The sequence below is a fragment of the Arctopsyche grandis genome, chromosome 13 (assembly GCF_051622035.1).
Source record: "Arctopsyche grandis isolate Sample6627 chromosome 13, ASM5162203v2, whole genome shotgun sequence".
In the NCBI taxonomy this organism is placed as follows: Eukaryota; Metazoa; Arthropoda; class Insecta; order Trichoptera; family Hydropsychidae; genus Arctopsyche; species Arctopsyche grandis.
In genome coordinates, this window is record NC_135367.1 from 6767389 (window position 1) to 6791726 (window position 24338).

General features: G+C 34.4%; 1 protein-coding gene across 1 annotated transcript in view; it reads right to left on the minus strand.

Annotated features, from left to right (window-relative positions):
• Positions 1-10684: 10684 nt before the first annotated feature.
• LOC143921345 (fat-like cadherin-related tumor suppressor homolog) overlaps positions 10685-24338 on the minus strand; it is a 197876-nt gene continuing 184222 nt past the window's right edge. The window contains exons 26-38 of the mRNA XM_077444593.1: positions 21523-24308; positions 20664-20916; positions 20398-20586; positions 20151-20315; positions 19910-20067; positions 18282-18381; positions 17956-18194; positions 17704-17881; positions 17451-17618; positions 17310-17378; positions 15088-15366; positions 13122-13313; positions 10685-11090 (exon numbers count right to left, since the gene is read on the minus strand). Of these exons, the coding sequence (XP_077300719.1) occupies positions 10939-11090; positions 13122-13313; positions 15088-15366; positions 17310-17378; positions 17451-17618; positions 17704-17881; positions 17956-18194; positions 18282-18381; positions 19910-20067; positions 20151-20315; positions 20398-20586; positions 20664-20916; positions 21523-24308 (4928 nt within the window). The 3' untranslated portion in view covers positions 10685-10938. The remainder of the gene's footprint in view (positions 11091-13121; positions 13314-15087; positions 15367-17309; positions 17379-17450; positions 17619-17703; positions 17882-17955; positions 18195-18281; positions 18382-19909; positions 20068-20150; positions 20316-20397; positions 20587-20663; positions 20917-21522; positions 24309-24338) is intronic.

Here is a 24338-nt window from a genome sequence, read left to right on the forward strand (position 1 = left end):
TTAATAATCAAATTAAATTATAGTAAAGTATAGGAACGCATACGTGACAAACATCGATTTTTATATGTACAATGTATATACATATGTAGGATTGTTATGAGTGGTACGTAATGTAACGTTGGTATGAGTGGTACGTAATGTAAGGGTTGGTATTCATGCGCGCAAGTTGGTTACCAACGTAAGCATTTCCTTAACTACACACGGGGGCTTCACACTTTCGCATCGATAAAATTCTAATTACAAATATTATTATTAAGAGGTTTTTTCCCGTTTTTTTTCACAGTAATCTTCCTGGACATGCGTACAACAAATCCGGAAAGTTCCATCGTAATCGGTTCAGTGGCTTAGGAGCCTATTCGAGACAGACAGACAGACAAACATTGATTTATATATATATAGATATGTATACCAGGAAAGTTTAACAGGTATACCCCAATGCGCCTTCCTAGACAATTAATTACACACATTACAGCATTCTTATGACATAAATCTCTGTATTCCGAAAGGCTGAAGAGCACGAAAATTACAATTAATTAATTTTTGAATTAATCCATAGAGACATCTATGGATTTAGACTTGTACAAAAATTTTTATATATTGTACATAAATCAAATTCAGATATTTGTGACATAGCGGGTAGGATGATTTTTGCCAATTTGATGGAGGAATGGAATCAATTAATTTGGCAAACTCTGATAAGAAACGATCGACTGAAAACGCTACTCGACTAGTAGATTGAGTTGGAAAGTCACATTTTTTTGTTTTGAACTCATACGGTATTAGTTATCGTTAAACGGTACTTATTACCTTTATTCGTAATATCTAGCAAATAACAACACATTATTGAATTTTAAAGCATTCGTAAAAACATCAGAGCTGTCAAAACTCGACTGTTATACATATTTCTACTGGCGTACATTGTTGAAAGTTTATTTGCGCTTGTTGCGAAATAAATTACAAGTCGAATTGTATTCGAATATGTATGACCGAAAACGTCAGTTGGAATATATTACAACTGAAAATACATTTCGACTGTAAAATATATATGGAGCCAGCAGTATGGCTCGGTGGTTGCGTTTATGTTTTCCACCGAGAGGTTAGCGGGTTCGATCCCGTGCTATCTTTAATACTGCTGGTCAGACTAGGATATTTGTGACTCAATATCAAGTCAATCGTTTCTTATCAGAGTTTGCCTCTTTATTTGATTTCATTGTTTAAAAGGTTCCTCCATCTAATTGGCAAAAACAATTCTACCCGCTATGCCACAAATGTCTGAATTTGATTTATGTACAATATGTAAAAATTTATGTACAGGCCTAAATCCATAGATGTCTCTATGGATTAATTAATTGTTAATTTTGTGCTCTTCAGCCTCTCGAAATACAGAGATTTATGTAATAAACATGCTGTAATGTTTGTAATTAATTGTCTAGGAAGGCGCATTGGGGTTTACCTGTTAGGCTTTCCTGGTATATACATAAATATATCTATGTAAAATAAAATCAAATATAACCTAGTGCTCCTAGAAGGTAGGCACGTGCATAGAGCCAATTTATTTATTATTCATGAATATTTTAATTTCGTGTTACGTTATGTCGCTATGACCCAATATGATAGTGAAATTTAATAATTGTATAACATTTCTTATAAAATTAATATGATCTTATTTACTACTGCCATTTATAATATACAAAAATGTGATAAGAAACATGAATTCATACTAAATAGAGATACATACTAAATAGTATACCTATATATAATAGGTACATATGTACATATGAGATTTAGCACTTTGGTGCTAAACTTTATTATGGCTTAACTAGAATTAAAGTGGGCCAAACTGGATGCGTGTTCAAACTGAAAATGTGTTAGCCGATAAACGTATATTACGTTTGCAATTGCAAACAGATTGCCGAATAGCAATTAAGTAATTTGTTTGTATGGAATTTCATAGTAACAGCCACGACTACGTACGAAAACGCCAATTAGAACAAACACATTTGAAAATTTCACAAATAAACAGTACAAAACCACCAACGAAGCTTTTAAGGAAAGCTTTATAAAAACCTTATCATACAAATACGCGAATTTATGCTATATGATATCAAATTTTTAAAGTATTTATCGATCGAAACACGAGCTGTGAAGCCCGGGAGAATATAGGTTTATGATACAAACGCTATTGTGGTATAAAATATGGGTTAATTGCGGTAGCAATGAGAACCACCGCTTGCATCCATTTATAACTAAAATTTATATCACGCGAACTGCAATACAGTGCACATTTTCACAGTGAATGAATTTGAATACTTTCGAGTGATTAAGTTGAATTTTGCTTCAGGTCAATGTGAAACATATTCAAATTATTAACAAAAGGAATCGTACAAACAGGGCCGTGTCTAGGAGTTTGGCCGCCTGTGTGCAAATTTTACATCGGCCGCTCTTTAATTTTATCAGCATTTGTATAAATTATATTAATAAGAAAATGTACGGATTGATCATATTAATGGAAAAAATATACCCACTCGAGAAAAACGCACGGATTAAGGTCTATTTATATTACCAAGCACTGCACAAAAAATACCACTTCTATTCATATTATACGGCACCGCCTGTTTCCGGCACGTTCATACTTGTTTTGGACGAGTGCTAGGCAAGATTGGCTTACATATATACAGGGCCGTGCCTAGGAATTCGGCCGCCTGTTGGTAAATTTAAATCGGACGCTCTTTAATTTTATCAGCATTTGTATAAATCATATTAATAAGAAAATGTACTGATTAATCATATTAATAGAAACAATGTACCCACTCGAGAAAAACGCACAGATTAAGGTCTATTTATATTATCAAGCACTGCACGAAAAATACCACTTCTATTCATACTATAAGGCACCGCCTGTTTCCGGCACGTTCATACTTGTTTTGCACGAGTGCTAGGTAAAATTGGCTTACATATACACAGGGCCGCGCTTAGGAGCTCGGACGCCTGTTTGCAAATTTTACATCGGCCGCTTATTAATTTTATCAGCATTTGTATAAATTATATTAATAAGAAAATGTACGGTTTGATCATATTAATGGAAACAATATACCCACTCGAGAAAAACGCACGGATTAAGGTATATTTATATTACCAAGCACTGCACGAAAAAGACCACTTCTATTCATACTATACAGCACTGCATGTTTCCGGCACGTTCATACTTGGTTTGGACGAGTGCTAGGCAAAATTGGCTTACATATACACAGGGCTGCGCCTAGGAGTTTGGCCGCCTGTGTTCAAACTTAAATTGGCCACTCTTTAATTTTATCACCTTTTGTACAAATTATATTAATATAAAAATGAAGTACATACGAGTATTGCAAAAACCTTACCTTGTGATAAATATTGTGTGAGAAATATAGTGTTGAAAATTTTAATCACAATAAAAATTAACCAGAAAAACAGGCCCAAAACGTTTGGTTCTGAACAGGACCAGACGACAAGACAGACTGAACTTTTTCAAGTTCATTCGTGAAAATATAGTGTTTTTACCCCCAATCCCACATTAGGACATTATTCTTTCGATAACCAAACAATAATCAAGATCCTTGAAGAAATATATTTGGCAGTTGCATAGATAATAGAACATAAAATACTAAGCTCTATGCAGACCGAAGCTATACCTGCTATCCCGTTATTTCCCGAATTATATAATAGTTCGGGTGTGTTACAAGTTGTAACTTGCAACAGCAATCCACAAATATACAACAAGGCAACCTAAATGCATTTTATAAAGTACGATGTCTTGTTTTTTATCTTTTAAGGATTATAATATAATTTTGACTCTCGTTTCTTTCGACCACCTGTGTGCGATGCACAAATTTGCACATATTGTTGGCACGGCCCTGCAAACCAAAGTGTTCTTATGGCATTAAGGTTCGTTTCAAGAGACCAATAAATACTGAATAAGATTGCGGTAGAATAGGACCGAGATAGGCCGTTAAACCCTTTTTCTAGCTGGCACATTTTCATCTTTAACATGAAAGCCAAAAGCGAAAGAACACCGTTCGAGTTAATTGAAAATATAGTGGAAAAAAGAGAGCGCGAATTTTCTTTTTCAGATCGAATTAGATAAGTATTCACGCAATTTCGTTTTATTGCCTCAAGTATAATAATATAAAACGAAACAAAAAGCAACAAGTTTTCGTTTTTATATTTGTTCCAACTCTGTAATAATGTTATTAGAATGCAAGGTGTAGATTGCGAAGTGTGTACAGAATATTCAAATCGGTGTTTTATACACATATTTTATATGGAAAACATCAGTTTTTGTTTGTTAAGAGTTCAAATTATATAACATTGATTTATTATAATCATATATATATATATATATATATATATATATATATATATATATATATATATATATATATATATATATATATATATATATATATATATATATATATATATATATATATATATATATATATATATATATATATATATATATATATATATATTGAAGAAAAAGATCTTTGATCAATGCGTTTTGCCAGTGATGACGTATGGATGTGAAACTTGGACACTGAACGCCAAGATGCTACATAAAATCTAATGCACTCAAAGAAGTATGGAACGCTGTATGCTTGGCATAACGAGGAAAGATAGAAAGCGGAACACGTGGGTGAGAAGTATGACAAGGGTAGTGGACATAGTGGATAGAGTGAAGAGATTGAAATGGCAATGGGCGGGTCACGTAGCTAGGAGGATGGACGAAAGGTGGACAAAAGAAGTGCTTGAATGGTACCCGAGAGAATGCAAAAGAGTAAAAGGAAGACCGCAAGGAAGATGGGTGAACGAAATTAGAAAAATATGCGGAATGAGATGGATGAGTGTTGCGCAAAACAGAGACGAGTGGAAGCGTGTTGGAGAGGCCTTCATCCAGCAGTGGATGGCGAATGGCTGTAAATGATGATGATGATGATGATATATAATATGGCTTTAATGTGTCTGTGTAAGATAACGCTCGCCGTACTATAATAGTCGTTTCAATTCGACATACATACATATATACGTCAACAAAACATACAAATATAATAACAAAATAATAAAACTTCTATATATACTGTTTGCTACCAATGTTTCTTATAGGGAAATAAGCCTCTAAGCATTTACCGCGTATATCTATTGAAATTTTGTTAAATTAATTTTTCTATTGGTGTTTTATATTGTTCATATGTAAGTACATAGGTAGGTAGTTTTTACCTTTTTTTCATATTAAACAATTTAATATAAATGTTAAATTAAATATATTTGAAAAAAGTTCGAACGCGTGCGGATCGAACACAGGACCGACACATTTCCTTTAATTTAATTTAATTTAATAACTTAATATGCCAACACCCATGCGATGATATTTCGTCTACAACAACACTAGTACATTGATAATGATCTTTGTATTCTTAAAATATGATAATAAATGGTGGTTTTATATAAATGATAAGTTGCAAGCAAATTTGCATAAAATGTAATATTTGTGCAAATTTGGAATTTTCGAAATTCAAAGCAGACGCAGACGTAAATAAAAATAATCGCTTGGCGAAAGTCCAAAAAGCACAATGCTATCTGATATGTCGTATGGGTTTATCGCCCTGCTTTTATATAAGGTATGTATGTATATAAGAAAAGTATGCATAAATTGAATTGATAGTTTTCATACCTAGTCAAAAGTAATGTACCCAACAGGAAAAATATCGAGGGATGAACATTGCATTCACAATCTTCTGAAGATTCCGTCTGGGCTTCCATCTAAAAATTGAAAACGATTTTGTGTACGACATCATGAAACTGAAAGTTATATATCATATAAATATTTTCAAGCGGAAATAAATAATAATTAGTCATTTGTTTTTTGTGTTCAAATTTGTAAGAATATATATTAAAACAAAAAAAACATCTTTATGTATGAGTTGTATTGTTGTGTTTGTATTATGTTGTTTAATAAATAAAATATGTGCACGAATTAAATGTACGTACATTTAAATGTTGCCATTTAAAAGGTATTAACTTGTATTTGAAAGTGTTACGAATACATATCCTTCGTTCGGGAATATTTTGACATTTTGGCGAATTGTTAGAGAATTTGCGACACAACACTCCACTGACGTGTTAAGAGAGGGTCTGGCGCGTGTTGGCGAGAAGGAGAAGGCAGTGAGAGATATAAAGGAAGGGGTAGGAAACGCGCTTGCGCCCTTATAAACGGTGAAAATCCCCATACACGTTTATACAATTCTTCCATAAGATTGTGGTGGAAAAATCATTTTCATTAACAATATACGTAATGTTCTTATACAAGAATATATGTATATGACTATTGTTACTTTTAATCAAAATACAGTTTTTCTCAATACAAATGGGTTCAATATATATCTTATTAATCATTTTATACATCAACATAAAAAAGTTTTAGTCCTATAGCATGTTTTTGACTATTTTTGTATTAAAAAATAACGAAATAAAAAAGTATCGACATGCAAACGCACATAGGTAAGGCCAACAGGCGACTGCATGACTCAATAGCCACGCGCCAAAAGCGACGAAAACAATAGCTTACGAAAATACAGCTGTCTCTTTCTCTCGCATTGATTCATCGATCAACAAGAATATGCAAGCGAACGGTCAAAAACATGACTTATCGCTTCCGACTTTAAATCACACTTCGGAACGTAGAAATGTATAAATGTATTTTTTACGATGTACCCCTTTCATAAATAATACAAAATCTATTAAAATAAATTTCTTGTAGTTAATTCTAGGAATACAAGAAATATAGGGTGTATAGCTTTGAAAACCACATAGTTATTATGAAAAACGTAAAAATTGGTGCACTTTGGTGAGGGAGGGTTACATATATTAAATTTAATATTTATATTTAATTGTTTAAAATGGTAAACACTACCTACCTATCTACACATAAACAATATAAAAACGGATAGAAAAATTAATTAATTAATTAAATACATTTTCAATAGATGGCGGTAAATTCTCTGCCAAGCGGACACATTAGTAGCTATCAGTATATATAGAAGCTTTTTATTTTGTTATTTTATTGTATATACGTTTTCAAAAATATTCGACCGCGTGCGGATCAAACACAGGACCGACACATTTCTTTTAATTTTTTTTTATTTAATAATATACCAACACATGCTATGGGTATTTCATCGGGTACAACACTAGTTAGGTACATTCATGGAAACTTTTCGAATGGAGAAAATATGCTCACATACTAGGGCATAAAATACGCCACAATGAGAAAAAAAAACACTGTTTAAAATGTACAATACATGCTATTGTTAAGTAGGGATGGGTGGAGGATCCAAATAAAAAGCCAAAGTCGCTTCACAGCATTTTTGGGTGATTAAGGAGATGCACGAACAGTCAGTGCTCCGTACACAATGCCTTGATATAGCCTAAGTACCTGCTTATAAAGGGCAGGTCGCTCACTGCATCTTCCTCGACGCGTTTGTTTACCTATAGCTATAGTCACGTACTAGATATGCAGTCCCACGGTCTCGGCACGCAGTCCCACGCTTTCGCGCTGTTAGTTCTGAGAACTCTAGTGGGAAGTGGCTGGGTGCCGTTACCGACGACTAAGTCCATTAAGGGGTCTCCATTGTTAGCCGACAACACTTAAGCCTGGAGATAATCCTCGAAAACCAATTATAACGGCGGCTCCTTTTAGCGCATGCTACACCACCCTATGAATATTCCAATTAAATTTATCTTTATTCCAATAAAATTTTTTTTAGTTATATTAGTGGTTTAAAAGGATTTGCATTTGTGATTATTTGATGAATTTGAAGCACGTAATTTTCTGAACTCGAGCATTTTGGTGAGATATAAATGTTTATAGTCTGTTAAAAGATATCTTATCTATAAAAAAAGTTCAGCCCAAGTGGATGATTTCGGAAAATTGAAAACATTAATTTTAATAATGTACGAAGCGTATAAGGCAACTTTACGAATGCAATAGAGAAATCGCTTCAATCGAGTGTAATTCCCACAAGTTACATATCTAATGAATGAGCAAACATTGAACATCAAATGTGTTTTCCTGCTCAATGAAATCACTAAATATTTAAGGTATCGAATACCTTTTGAAATTCGAAAATGTTAGCGTTATATTATAGAAATGCCAGTGTTGCGCCCGACGAAATATCATCGCATGATTTTTGGCATATTAAGTAATTAAATAAAAATAAAAATAAATTAAAAGAAATGTGTCGGCCCTGTATTCAATCCGCCCGCGGTCAATTTTTTTTCAAATACCTTTTAAATATATTTAATTGAATTATTTAATATGAAAACAAAGGTAAAAACTACCTCTAAACAATATAAAACACCAATAGAAAAATTAATTAAATAAATTTTCAATAGATGGCGGTAAATTCTCTGCCAAGCGGAAACATTAGTAGCGATCAGTATATATATAAAAGTTTGTTCTTTTGTTATTGTATTCGTATATAGGTTTTGGCAGTGGTATGACTATGACTATTATAGTACAGTGAGCGTATCTTACACAGGCACACTAAATTGCTTAATTAATTAATTATTTCATAATAATAATAATTTTTTATTATCATTATTGTTATTTATTATCATTATTATTATTTAATATTTATTATTATTATACAATATTTATTATCATTATTATTATTTATTATCATTATTATTATGTTTGACCATTGTGGCACATTGGGTATTCCTGTAATGCTACAATGGTCCAAACTTTAAATAAATTATTATTTTTATTATTTATATATTTACTAGTTGTTTTACCCGGCTTCGCTCAGTATTTGTAATGTAAACAGCTTAAATATGGCGAATCGAATAGTAAATATTCATTTGTTTTTTTATTACATTTATTTGAATGGAAAAAAATATAATATTCAACCAATTGAATTGCCGTCATAGTAACTTTGTTTTGTTTTCGAAGTTCCCAACCAAAGATACAAACATACAAAGTCTCTTTCGAAATTATAAACATATTAGGTTTCTTTTTTTTTTACTTTATTTTTATTTATTATTTCTACATATATGTATGTATACTATTGTGTTTATTATCTATATATTATTTATATGGACGATGGCGATTGCACTATTCTCCATTTCGTCTGGAATAAAAAAAGTTATTATTATTATTATTAAATATATTTAATAGTTTAATATGAAAAAAGAAATGGTAAAAAAACTAATGGTAAGAACCTATGGTACATATAAACAATATAAAACACGAATAGTAAAATTAATTAATTAAATAAATTTTCAATAGGTGGCGCTAAATGCTCAAAGACTTATTTCCCTAGAGGAAACATTGGTAGCAAACATTATATATAGAAGTTTTTTCTGGTGCTGGTTTAGTATGCGGTCTACCTGCACATATCTACTTAAGTATGCGATCTACCTTCACGTTTTTATTTTAATATGCGGTCTCACTGTCTCAGTTCTCGCGTGTGACACCTTAACTTAACCTAACCTATCCTGACCCTTAAATAAATATGTAGGTGTTGGCTGCTAAGATATGTTTTTGTTGCTACGATACAAATAAAAAAAATAGTCGACTGCGATTCAAAGGTGGATCGCATGCTAAGGTAGACCGCATACTAAGCTAGCACCTTTTTTCTTTTGTTATTATATTCGTACATTTTATTGGCAGTGTTTTAACTGTGAAGTAGATGTGTATGTCTAATCGAAACGAATATTATAGTACGGCGAGCGTTATCGCAGACACACAGAATAGTGATATCATTTTATAGAAATGTATGTGGTAGATAATCCTGACAGATGACGCTGTTCAGGATCACGGTTGGGATGTGGCGGTTTAGCAAACACGTGCACGTGCAATGTGCACAAACACGTGCGTTTTCAGTCATGTTGTTTATTAAGACGATACGTGCGGAGGTTTAGCGACTAACCGCGCGGAGCACAGGTCCAACTGCGACTTCCCACAATCAGTCGTAACATACTCTTTCTCAGCCATAGCCCATACATGAACCTTTCGTTCAATTCCAACCCTACATATGTGTATGTGTGTTTATTTGTATTAAAGTATGTGTGTATGGGTAAATTTAAATACAAATATAACTTATACTCTTTATTTTTAGTTAAGTTACAATTTACAGTCAAGAAGTTTTGTATAAAAAGTTTTAATACAAAAATGCATATAAAAAAAAATATAATAAAAAAATAGCACAGTCAGATACAAAGGAAAGAAAGACACATGACACTGTCTTCAAACTATAATTGGCATGCGTAAAATTAACATACATACATATAGTCAATCGAAACAATACAAAAATCCAGAGAAATTAAATAACTTAAAATTAAAACACTTTAAAAATATAAATATGTATGTATAATTAATTACATTTACTACAAAGTCTTTGATATGACACTATAATTCAAGAGCACCATTATATCGAACATTGCTGTATTCAAATATTCTGTCGAATCTTAAAATTCTATATATTAAAAATAATAACCTCTAGGGACAGTAGTTTCATCATTATTTACTACTTGATTGGTCCGGGAGTCAGGATACACCTGGCCGATGAATTACGAAAAAAAATATATATATATACATACATATATATTATTCAAATAGAAGTCTTTCAGATATTTATTTATTTATTTAATATCGTACATACATATACACATTTAATATCGAGAGGAATATTCTGTTGTCTAATACAGCCATTATTTATTTTTTCCACTTTTATATAGTAAAATAATATTTATATGTAAGGCAAGTGATGCTGGGGTAATTGTCAGCAGCATGTTAACACGTTATACAATTGATTTCAAGAGGCACGACCCGAATCTCTCGATTCTGATTACGAAGACGCTATTGTGTTTAGCCTCTACCGAGGAAGAGGCAGGACCTCTTCGTCACACCGAAGTGTGTTGCACTCCGTTGTTGCTCGTCCATTTGTTTTTCGATCGGCTGGTGTCCATGTCACAATCAGAATCTTCAATCTCGCACAAGTTCATTGAAGATATATCACTTTGAGAACCTTGACTTAGTAAGGAGTTTCTTTCCTCTGTAATAAAAATACGAATTAAATGACATGTAAACAATCCAATGTGAAATTTATAATACTTTAAATACATAACAGGACAGATACATCAAACTATTAGTATACGAACGAACTGTAATTGAAAACTAAATATTCACCAGTTAACCCTTTTAATGTTGACCAACGCCGATCGACGTTTTGCTGACAAGTCCATAGTAAATTTTGCATGTACAAAGTAAATAAGACCACTACCTGCTAAGCATTTAAAGGTAGCATTGAAAACAAATGCATTGAACATGGGTTGTGTAATCCGTGTCATTCATTTGTCAACGTTTATAAAGACTCGCTTACACAGGAATTTCTGAATTTATAACCATAGCAGAATTACCCGATGGAAATCTCTAACTGCTGATTATTTTAGATTGTGGCTTGTTCTTTAGATTGTGAGCATTACATTTTAACAACCATGAAGAAGATGGAATTAGTTTTGGAAAAATACTGTAGCGTATGCTAAAAGGAGCCGCCGTTGTAATTGGTTTCGAGGATTATCTCCAGGCTTAAGTGCAGGTCGGCTAATAATGAGAGACCCCCGAATGCACTTAGCGGCGGTAACGGCACTCGGTCGCATTCTCAAGGAGTTCTTAGAACTGACAATGCGATAGCGTGGGACTGCATATCCGAGTACGTGACTAAACAATGGGGAAGTAACCGGACGTCGAAGATACCCTGAGCGACCTGTCCTTTATAAGGAGGTACTTAGACCATATCAAGACATTCTGGACGGAGCACTGCCAGTGCGGGTATCTCCTTAATCACCAACAAATGCTGTGAAACGACTTTGGCCTTTAACTTGGATCCTCCAACCACCCCTATGCAAAAATACATTAATTAATTGACTTATTTTCTTTATTTTATATTGTTGCAAGATATATTAGAGAGTCTAAACACACCTTTACAAAACTCGAAATCCTCGACGGTAGTAATCTAGGGTTTGTTTGGATTAGCTACAATTTTTATACCTGCTTTCTATTGGATTTCTAAAAAAAGTTGAAAATGTTGGCGAAATTTTCAGCGTGCGGGTTTTCAACAGAAAATACGTCAGCACTCAAAGGGTTAGATAAACTTCTTATAGTGTTACGACACTGAGTCATATTTTGAAGAAAATTTAACTCAAATGATATCTATTGGAAATCAAGCAAGGCTCAACATTGTTAGTTTTTAGATATTTTGAAAAAACTAATGTAATGCACAGATGTTTTGGTGGTGCAAAAATAACCAAGGCACTATCAGTCTACAAGACGCCTATCTGGATGAGGTGCTAAGATTCAAATACCTTGATCAATAGCTGAATAAACAATGGATGAAGATGAAGTAGCGCAAATTGAATTGGGGTTATTTGCGACAGAAGAATGCCAGCTCACATAAATCTCACATTGCGTTGATATTAAGCACCGAGAGATAACTAGAATTATTTAGAAATTCAATAGAAAGCAGGTGTAGAAATTGTAGCTAATCCGAACAAACTCTAGATAACTACCGTCGAGGATTTCGATTTTTGTAAACGTGTGTTTAGACTCTCTAATATATCTTGCAACAATATAAAATAAACAAAAGAAGTCTATTAATGAATATATTTTTCCAAAACTAGTTCCATATTCTTCATTGCTGTTGAAATGTAATGCTCACGATCTAAATGCTAAGCCACAATTTTAAATACTCAGCAGTTAGGGATTTCCATCGAGTAATCTTGCTATGGTTATAAATTCAGAAATTCTGGTCTAAACGAGTCTTTATAAACGTTAACAAATGAATGACACGGATTACACGACCCATGTTCAATGTATTTTTTTAATGCTACCTTTAAAGGCTTAGTATTCTTGTTTACTTTGTATGCTCAATATACAACGCCTATTGGAATATTGGAGGCCCATGAACTTGTCAGCAAAACGCCGATCAGCGTTGATCAGCATTTAATGGGTCAAAGTGTTAATTTTCAAGATACCAATCATCCTCATTCTGGAAATACATAGGGGGAGTTGATTTTTTTTTAATTACCTAACATTGCCAAAGTTGAATTGACATCATTGTCTTTACAATTCTGTCTCCTTCGAGAAAATGGGAAGCCATATTGCGGCACTTGGATGTCCCCATCTCCGTCTAGATCTTGCTCCGCTCCCGTTTCTCCCTCCGTTGAGCTGTGAATGTACTGCGGCAGGTAAGTGTTCGGATGAAGTAGATAAGCATCCGCTGTTTTAAAACGAAAATCCACATGTAATATGACAATAAAAAAAATATATATATAAATCAAACATCGATATTACAATATACTGTGTATAGAAACAGGATGAGTATACACTTTGTGCATATGCATTCAGTATGTTCAAACAAAACTCTTTATATATATATGTATTTACCTATAGTTAGTTAAAATTGTAAAAACATTATAAACATACTGAATTCACACATGCAGTTAATTTTATGTATTCGTTTACATTTAGTACCAGTATAGATTGAGTAATATGATCATGACCATGCACCTACATGTAAATATTTCCAAGAAATATTGGTAAAATTAAAAACAGACGACCTGTGAAAGATGATAAGGGTCAAAAGTGTTTATTATTCTATAATGTGTATTATTTTTAGGATTTCATAAAACACAAATATCCAAATCAAAACCATGCCATAAGCAAAACTGAAAATGTAATGTTATGATACGAATTAATTAGCAAAACAAAATGATGAACATGTTGTAGAGTAAAAAAAACAAAATCAAAGAAAGCAAAACGACGATAGAGACAATTGCATTGTTTCGCAACATTTGAAGGTGTGAAAAATAGATTTTCAAGCATTAAAAGTACAAGAGGTCCACGCGTATGTTTCACTACCGTCATACTTACAGAATATAACCATCACCATGACTAAAGGATGAATTGGGTTGAACTGTCATATCATAATCTATACAAAAAATTTATAAAATGAAATATTTTCTTAATATAGAACTTCTATACATGTCTGTATATTTAGAAGGTGGTGAGTTTTATAAAAATTTTGTGCAATTTTCAATTAAATTCATAATCACCCGAATGATATCCAATGATCCAAAGCAAATGATACGTACACAAAATATGTATGAACGCAAAATAAATTTAAATAAATATATATATGTATATATATAATATATATATACAGCAACAAACGTACTGAAATAAAATATCGTCTTAAATCGGTTGATTTGTATATGTTACAGTTGAAGTGTATCTTCCAATTGTAATATATTTTGACTAGTTGGAATATATTCCATCTAACCTAGTACCAACTAGCGTTATAGTTGAAGTGTATTTTCAGTTGTAATATATTTTGACTACATGGAATATATGTAGTCCAGCTAACCTGGTACCGACTAGCGTTATAGTTGAAGTGTATTTTCAGTTGTAATATATTTTGACTAGTCGGAAGATAATCCGTCTAACCCACATAAATGATCTATTATTGTTTTTTGTAAAATTGAACGACCTTTTAATGATTTTTTTATCATAAAAATATGTTCATACATTAGCTAGCAGTATGGCTCAGTGGTACCAGTTGGTACCAGGTAAGATGGAGAGGTTAGGTTTTCGTGAAAACGTCACTCGACTAGTAATTTGATTTGGAAAGTCACATTTTTGTTTTGAACACATTCTTCGAGTTATCGCAATGCGGTATTCATTACCTTTATTTGTAATATCTAGCAAATATTAACGCATTATTGGATTTTAAAGCATTCGTTAAAACATCAGAGCTGTCAAAACTCAACTGTTATATTACAACTGGCGCACATTATTGAAAGTGTATGTGCACTTGTAGACATATCATTTACTAATTGTATCGTATTCGAATGTGAATGACCTAAAACGCCAGTTGGAGTATATTACAACTGAAAATAATACTTTGACTGTATCATATACATACATATATTGAATCAAATGATTCATTTCATAGAGTGTCGTGACAAATGGTTTGTTTTGAAGCGGTCTCTAACCTGCATTGAAATTATAGACCGAGTCCGTAATGTCTCCCTCGTCTTCGTCGGCCGCATAAGACGACTCTTCTTCGTTGAGGGGTGTCATTTCGTTCGGCGGCCCGCTTTGGCCGGAGCCTAACGGGGGTGGAGGTAACATTACTCGGTCGGGACGCGATTCGTTACTCTCGTTACTATGAAAACTGGACGAGTCGGGGACTTCACTTCCGGGCACCTCGGTGATATTCGACAAAACGGTACCGCCTCCGTTGCACCAATCGGAACAGTCCCAGTGATAACCTTCACATTAAAAATATACTTATTTACGAATACAACGCTGTTACAAGTGCACAACTTGACTAATGTAATTTTATTTGTGGTTTTTAAAGCAATGTTATAACTAGAGGTAGGCTTTTGAACGTGGTAATGTATTTTGTGGGCGAGGCAACTTGCCAATGAGCCGTGTTGGTAACACATTTTATAAATTTAATAACATCTTAAGCAGTGGTTCTTAACCTTATTAAAGGTACTGAACCCCACCAGTTTTATATGCGCATTCACCGAACCCTTCTTAATTGGCACCCAAATTATATGATTCGGGTGTGTCTTGACTTCCGCCGAACGCCTGGGGTTCGATCGAACCCAGGTTAAGAACCATTGATCTAAAGGCTAGCAGAAATATAACAAAAAAACGTCAAAAATATATATTTTTTATGGTTGTGGCTATTTGCAGGTACTATATCTGCGACAGGCGCAAAGCCTTCTGCGCATGCGTGTGAACTGTCACTGTCAGCGTGTTAACTGTTAAAATTTTGTTTTAAACCTCTTAAAATTTAGTTCGAACTCGTAAAGTGACGTAGAGTAAAAAATATAATCCAAATTAGTTAATATTATTAATTGTTAGAAAATTATTATCATATTCAACGTATAATACCTACATAAAAGTACAAGCCGCGAACTAGCTAAATGATATAAATCTATTGTAATAACGTGCGAAATTTATTTGCCTCATGTAAAATGAACGATTGATAAAACAAGTCTAGTATACATTAAATGTAAGAAATTATAATCGGATTATAAGTTCACGCGCATGCGCAGAAGGCTTTGCACCTGTCGCAGATATATTACCTGCAAATAGCCATAACCATTTTTTATACCCTTTTTACCACGCTATTATGCATTGATTGATTGGGCCAGTTTTATTTTTCGCTACGTTAACAAGCACTGGTTTTTATCTCAATATTTATCATCTTATATCTCATCAACGAGAGCAAACCAACAAAAATCAATGTCATATTCGAATACAGTCGGTCAAACTTAGTAAATACTAATTAGTCTCCGCTTCGGTAATTTTTTTTTTGTTTTATTACTAACCGACGTCTAGTTATAACATTCTTATTATTATACACTAATTTATTTATTTATTTTATTTTATTAAACAATTATTGAGAAGTTACTCTAACAAGGGACGTGAAATAATGTTTTTAATATCATTAATTCGTCAACATACAACGAAAATACACTAAGCGACATATTTGTAAATTTTTTCATAGTAAATTTTATGAACCTACTACAAACATACATCGAAAACTATGACAAAATTATAATTTAATCGCAAAAATAAGAACTTAATTAATTTTATAAGATTTATATATGACGGGCTGAAAACCGGACTGGTACAAGTGAAATTAAAAAAAAAAGCTGGTTTAAATGCTAAAATAATAGCATTTCATATACGCTATTATTTTGGCACTTAAATCAGCTTTTTTTTAAATGTCACTTGTACCAGTCTGGTTTTTAGTCCGTCATATGCTAATACCAATATTTTTTAAGTAAAAAATTATAAATTATTAAAAAAAGTAACTGAAAAAAATGATTGCATTTTATGTAATATATTAATACAGAAAATAATTCTTAATATAATACTAACAGAAAAAGAGGTTCTAAATTGTATATACGGAACGACAAGCAGTTTTTGTCAAATTGTAGAAATTTTTAAAAATAATTACGAATAAAAAATGATTCATGCAGTTAGTGGATTTTCGTTGTATGCCTAAACCTTGATATATGTAAAGCAATGTCAAAATGAGCACTGAACCCATAGTGAGTTAATTACGCAGACAAATAGTGTAAATGAAGTTAAAAGCAGATTTTGTCGAGATTTAATTTAAAAATTACGATTATTGATGAAAATGTGAAGAACTACTAACCACCAACCATCCGAGGATCTTGAACTAATTTACCTTGAAGAACACCTCTCTGTTGATTCATCATACCGTCACTTTTATTCACAGATATATTTCCTTTAAGATCTAAAATAAAACAAAACAAATAAAACAAAAATAAACTTTTATATGTATTATACTATAAAAAACGATCATCACCATTTTTGATTCGATTATCCTGGAATGATTGAAGATGCATCTGCTCCGACCACGACGGCTTGTGAAGCATATCTGAATCACACGCCGAACTAGATACGGCATTATTCTGCGACGGGTCAATATTTAAATTTCGCAAATAATCTGGTGGAATATTTTCAAGATCGTCACCTATATATGTAGAAACATTGAAAGTAACGTATAACTATCATGTATTATATGTGCAATTTTAGTCTAATATATTACTAAACATTACCTGCAGATCCATAACTTCTTAGTGTGTCTAAATTATTGATAAGATTCATAGGAGTGGAATGTAAAGGATCGTTGTGTGCCGTTGTCATCGGTGCGTATGAAGCAGGTCTTTCCATTCCGGTGGAATTCATCAGTCCGACTCCTCGTTGAGCTTCCAAATTGGACAATTTTGATTCACGCTGCAATAAACGAATGCAATGAATCAAAATGAAGTGTATAAAAGAATGGTAAAGAGTGCACAAACTGAACGGACTTTTAAAAGTTGCATTTCGTGTTGAGCGTTTGAATTGAGTACGCTCGATTTGCCGTTGTCTGGAGGAGGTCTGTTCTGACATTTGCGAGCGAGGATCAAGATGCATAGCATTGATATGCCGACAAACATCACTGCGCCGATGATTAGAGAGCTGATGAACAGCCAGTTGTGATTGCCGCCAAAAATTCCGACGACCGATGTGATGGCGTTCGAATGAAGCGGATTTCCACAGTTCATACCTGAAAATTGACGGTTAAATTTTAGTGTAAAGATAATATAACATTAATGATTTTCATTTGATTTAATGATACAAATACGAGAATTACCTGTTTTATCAGGTGGGCAGACACAACGGAAGCTGCCAGGTTCGTTTATACACGTTGCTCCGTTTAGACATGGATCACCTTTACATTCATCGATATCAAGCTAGAATAATAGTAAATACATTATTTACATTTTTTTTTTTTGAAAATGATATAAAATATATTTAAAAACAATTCAAGATTGAATATATTAATATTGCTTATTAAAATGAAAACCAAAAATGTTTATTTTAGGAAATTTTTCATCACTTCTTACAGTGTTCTTCCATTGATTAAAATATTCTAACTGATATATGACTTATTTTACTTTCATAATACTACATTTTTTAATATTTCATCATCATCATCATTTACATCCACTGCTGGATGAAAGCCTCTCCAACACGCATTCATTCGTCTATATTATTAGCCAGAAGTATGGCTCGGTGGTTGCGTTTGTGTTAAGCACCGAGAGGTTAACGGGTTCGAACCCGTGCTTATCTTTAATGCTGCTGGTCAAACTTGGATATTTGTGAAGTCGGTGGTTTCTTATCAGAGTTTGCCAATTTATCTGATTTCATTGTTGAAACAGTTCCTTCATCAAATTGGCAAAAATCATCCTACCCGCTATGTTACAAATATCTGAATTTGACTTATGTACAATATGTAAAAATTCATGTACAAATCCATAGATGTCTCTACGGATTAATTCATTAATTATTTAATTGTTAATTTCGTGTTCTTCAGCCTCACGAAATACAGCGATTTATAATAGGCTAAGAAGGCGCATTGGGGTTTACCTGTTAGGCTTTTCTAGTATATAAATGTAGTAGATAATCCTGACAGGTGACGCTGTTCGGGACCACGGTTGGGATGTGGCGGTTTAGGTGAAGATCAAACACGTGCGTTTTCAGTCATGTTGTTTATTAAGACGATACGTGCGGAGGTTTTGCGACCAACCGCGCGGAGCACAGGTCCAACTGCGACTAACCGTTACATCTCTGCCCCTTTTCATCCCCTTCTCACAATCGGTCGTAACATACTCTTTCTCAGCCATATCCCATACATCAGCCTTTCGTTCAATTCCAACCCTACATAAATATCTATGTAAATAAAATTTTGCGCAATTCTTATCCATCTCACCCAACATATATTTCTAATTTCATCCTCTTTGCTGCCTTACTTTCATCCTTTTACAATATTTTGGGTATCATTCCAGCACTTATGTATTTTGTTCACCTTTTGTTCTTTGCCATTTCAATAATTTCACTCTCTCCACCTTCTTACCCTTGTCATACTTCTCACCCACGTATTCTGTTTCCTATTTCTCCTCGTTATATATATGTGGGTGGAATTCCTAAACAGTTGATGCTGTTCAGGACCACGATGGGATGTGGCGGTGGGATTGAAGTTCAAACACGTGCGTTTTCAGTCATGTTGTTTATTAAAACGACACCACGCGGTGGTTTAGCGACCAACCGCCCCCAGTGGAAGGTTAACTTCTACTAACTGTAAAATAGCGGTCGCTTTCGCGCCCTCTGCCACTTTCCATCCCTTCCCTACAATCGGTCGTAAAATACCCTTTCTCAGCCATAGCCCATACATCAGCCTTTCGTTCAATTTCAACACTACATATATGTAAATTTTTATACCTCGCATAATGGTCCATAATAACCATGGCAGCGACAAGCTGGTCCACCGTCGCCTTCCTCGCAAAGTCCTAAGTGAAGACAAACTGACGAGCCGCACCATCTGCCGACTTCACATCGTCTTCCCCTCAGCGGTGGAATGCATAAACATTCGAAATCGCCTAAAATTCAAAAATTCCCATCAAAATCAATCAACACAATCACTATTATAACTGAATTAATATTCAATAAAAATATAAAATACCTTCAGGCAATGGTTTACAAGCTCCACCGTAGAGACACGGTTGCGAAGCACACGGATCTGTATCTATATCACAATTCGGACCAGTAAACCTTTCATGACATTGACACTCATAGTCGATACCTTCACCTTCTTCGAGTGTGTTCATAAGATCTTTGCAAGTTCCACCTGAATATGCCAAAAGTTCATTCAGATTAATATAAAATCAATGATTTTCTATTAGATATTATAAAAAAAAAGATGTATTGACCATTTTGACAAGGAAGACTTCCGCAAGGTCCAGGAGGATTCAACATACTGGGACATTTAATATCAACATTTGCCAAACGTTTGACTGATACGGCTCCGGAAGAACCACCGCTGTGCATCGGCACTATTTCGTGTGAAATTCTGATATCGCCGACACATCCAACAAAACCTTGATGCACTGCTTCCAAACCTGAACAAAAAATAAAAACACAAATAAGCAAACAATAACAAAATGAATATAAAAAGCGTTTGAATTAGGGTTATTACCTAATATGGCTGGATGTTGTCGAACTTCGGCACCGAGGAATAGGTCATCGGAGTACAGATTTAATATGCCATTAGTACCAGGAGCTGATCCGTGAGCGACGTGCTTTCCATCAACTGTTAAATGGGCAGTACTGCCGTCTCTTTCTAGTCTAACTTCATGCCAACGGCCGTCTGATACTCTGGTCGTCGGTACGCTTACTATTCCTTCACCCGAACCGAGCTCAAATCTATACCGTACCTTTCCGTCAACAATCTGAAATAAAAAAATAATTCGGATGTGACTAACCCATGACTTTATCTATATATTTGAGGAATATAAGAAGGTCACAAAACAAAATTCGATAATCAAACATACATACACGTTCACACATACCGGTTATGATAGCATTTTCGATGCAAATTGAGCGCAAATGTAAAGAAACTTACACAAGACAAAAGTTCTACTTCCGGTTCAAGTAAAAATATTAAGGTACAAAATTTATAATTTTTATTACATGTCAAAAATTTTCAGTCCGATTCTATTAGCGGCTTGGGAGATTATTGAATTCAAAAACTTAAAAAATAGAGGACACCTATAAGAGGAGGTACCATTTCTGGTCAACTTAAAAATTTGAAAAAAATTTACGCCGTATCGATAAGAATTTCAGCAACCGATACTAAGTTTCAGGTCGATAGGACGAACGGTGTTCAAAAAATACACAGACACACACACATTTTTTCAAGATCATGAAAACGTGATCAGTGATCGATTCTGAGTTCGAATTTTCGCATGATTAAAAAACTTCATATATTGTTACTACGTACATAGATAAAGTAAAAAATAATATGTGCTTCTAGAATATTGAATGTAAATAATTACCTCTAAAATATTATAGTCAATTTTTCCAGACGCGTACATCAAATTTCCAGAAGGATTTAACGTCCTAAATTTCATCGATATCGTCAATTGATCTTCCAAGAGTCTTTTACCGTTGCTAGTCTCCTTCCTTATTTTATACTGAGCATAGCTTTTACCTCCAAAGTACACTGGATTGCTCGGAATGTAACAACTCTCCCCGTGGCAAATAGGCGACTCCATATCACACTTCATATCGGAGAAGCCTTCGACACATTGACAATTGTAACCTTGAGAAGTGAGATCAGGGAAGCACTTCTTATTATCCGGGCATGGATTTCTAGCACATTCGTTGATTATTGTTTCACACCGATCACCTCCATAGCCGTCTTGACATTTGCACTCGATCTTATGATAATGCATTGGACATACTAAGCTAGTGATATCCGTAGCGATTGGTATTAATTTATTAACATCGAGAATATATCGATCTTGACATTCACCATAGGCACAATAATGCGGACCACATTTACTACGAACGATCTCTTCTACGACCAGCTTTGTGGATTCTTCCAATTCTAATAAGTTCGAATTAAGCGATTTTCTAATTGTTTCTGATGAATAGTAGTCAACGGCGTGTTGAGATGGAGGTTTCTTGACAGAAAACAATACGTCTAAGTCGTGTGCTATGATTTGACGCTTTCTAAGTGAACGAGGATTCCACAAAGTCAAGTTATTGTATATGGAACGTCGATCTTTGTGACTGACTAGGTTTACATCGTCTGACGACGGTTGCACGCTGATGATGACGACGTCTTTTAATCTGCAATTCATGATATTGTGCACGGCCCTGACGAATCCTTTACGATGGCTCAAAACGAAGTTCTTAGGTCCGATCTCTCTGAACCGTATGACGACGGAACTCTTCAACATTTCTTCGGAAACCAACTCCACGTTGACTCGGACTATCGTATACGATGAGAACTTTCCGTCTGATACTGTTACATTGATCTGATAATCGCCAATGTCCAAACGAGGCAAGGCAAACAATGTGCCGTCGGTTCCGTTGATTCGGAACAAATCCGGAGTCGGATACCTCACAGCAGCCATTGGTGAAATTGAATACGTCAACGTGTCGTATGGATCTTGATCAGTTGCAAAAACTTTTCCTATCTCGCCGCCTACATATTCATCCATGAATGAATTGATGTTGATTTCTAACGGAGTCAGCACTGGTTCGTAATGTGATTCCTCGATTATTTTTATGACGACCCAAGTATCGGAATACAGCGGCGGGTTGCCATTATCGAAAACTCGCACTTGGAGCACGTAATGATCTTTGAATTTGTGGTTGAATCGAGTGGCGGTTCTGAGGAATCCGTCTTGTTCCAAGCGGAAGGCATTTGCTTCGTTCCCGCCTCGGAAATCAAATGTATACGGAGCTGCATTGGGATGGGCATCAGCATCGTGTACGACGAATTTGAGAATCATATGACCCAAAGGTTTGTCTTCTTGGACCATAGCTGTATAATTCGACTGTGCGAAAAGTGGTGGGTTATCGTTGGCATCGGATATTTCAATATTAACCATAACGAAACTAGACAGTACAGGTATTCCATTATCTCTAGCATGTATTTCCAAAACATAACTAGATTGTGTTTCTCTATCTAATTTAGAAGCCACCGATATATAACCAGTCTCTGGGTCTATTTCAAACTGACCTGAGTTTCCTCTTTCGATGGAGTATGTAACTCTTCCATTAGTTCCGCTGTCGATATCGTTAGCAGTCACTTGGAAGAATTTGTGATTTATTTGGGCGTTTTCATTTATAAGAGTATTATACGATGTTTGAGTAAATATAGGCGCATTGTCATTACTGTCGATCACGGTTATATTGACTATAGCAAGATTACTCAAAGGTGGAAGACCTCCGTCCGTGGCTTGAACTGTCAAGAAGTATTCCTTAGCTCTTTCGTAATCAAGCGGTTCAGATATTGTAATAAAACCTGATTTCGAATTAATTGAAAACTTCTTATGTTCATTACCACCAATTATAGAATATGTTATGTCGGCATTGATTCCAGTGTCTTTAGATGTAGCTAAAACTTTGACGACTTCAGTTCCGACAGAATCTATCTCTGGAACGGCTGCTGAATAGTACTTTGTAGCAAACTCTGGTGGATTATCGTTAATATCGGATACTGTGAGCTTAATCGTAGCTTGGCTCCATTTAGAGTTACTTCCGAGATCAGTTGCACGTACTTCGAGTGTGTAGGAGCTTCTGGTTTCTCTGTCTAATGGTGCGGCAATAGTGACGATACCGCTGTCCGCTGTGATTATGAATTGGTTGTGCAAGTTGTCTACAAGGGAGTATCTAACTTTGCGATTGATTCCCAAATCCTTGTCGTAGGCGTGAACTTTGGTAACGAGTGTGCCGACTTCGACGTCTTCCGGTAACGTAACGCTGTATTGACCCATCAAGAATTGTGGTGCATTGTCGTTGATGTCTGATATTAGTATTTCTACTTCGGAAGAACATTCCCAGTGGGTTTTCTCTTTGTCTTGGACGTGAGCTGTCAATTGATACTTCCAATACTTTTCCCTGTCGAGAGTGATGGCAGTCTTGATTTCGCCGGACTGTTTATCGACAATGAAATTCTCTGCATTTTCTCCAGATAAATAGTATCTCAATTTTGCGTTTTGTTCCAGATCTTTATCGCTAGCTAATATACTTAGAACATATGTACCAACTGGGACACCTTCTGATACAGTTTTTCTGTATCGGTGACGTGAGCAATACGGTGGATTATCTAAAACGAAAATTAATTATGAAAAAACAT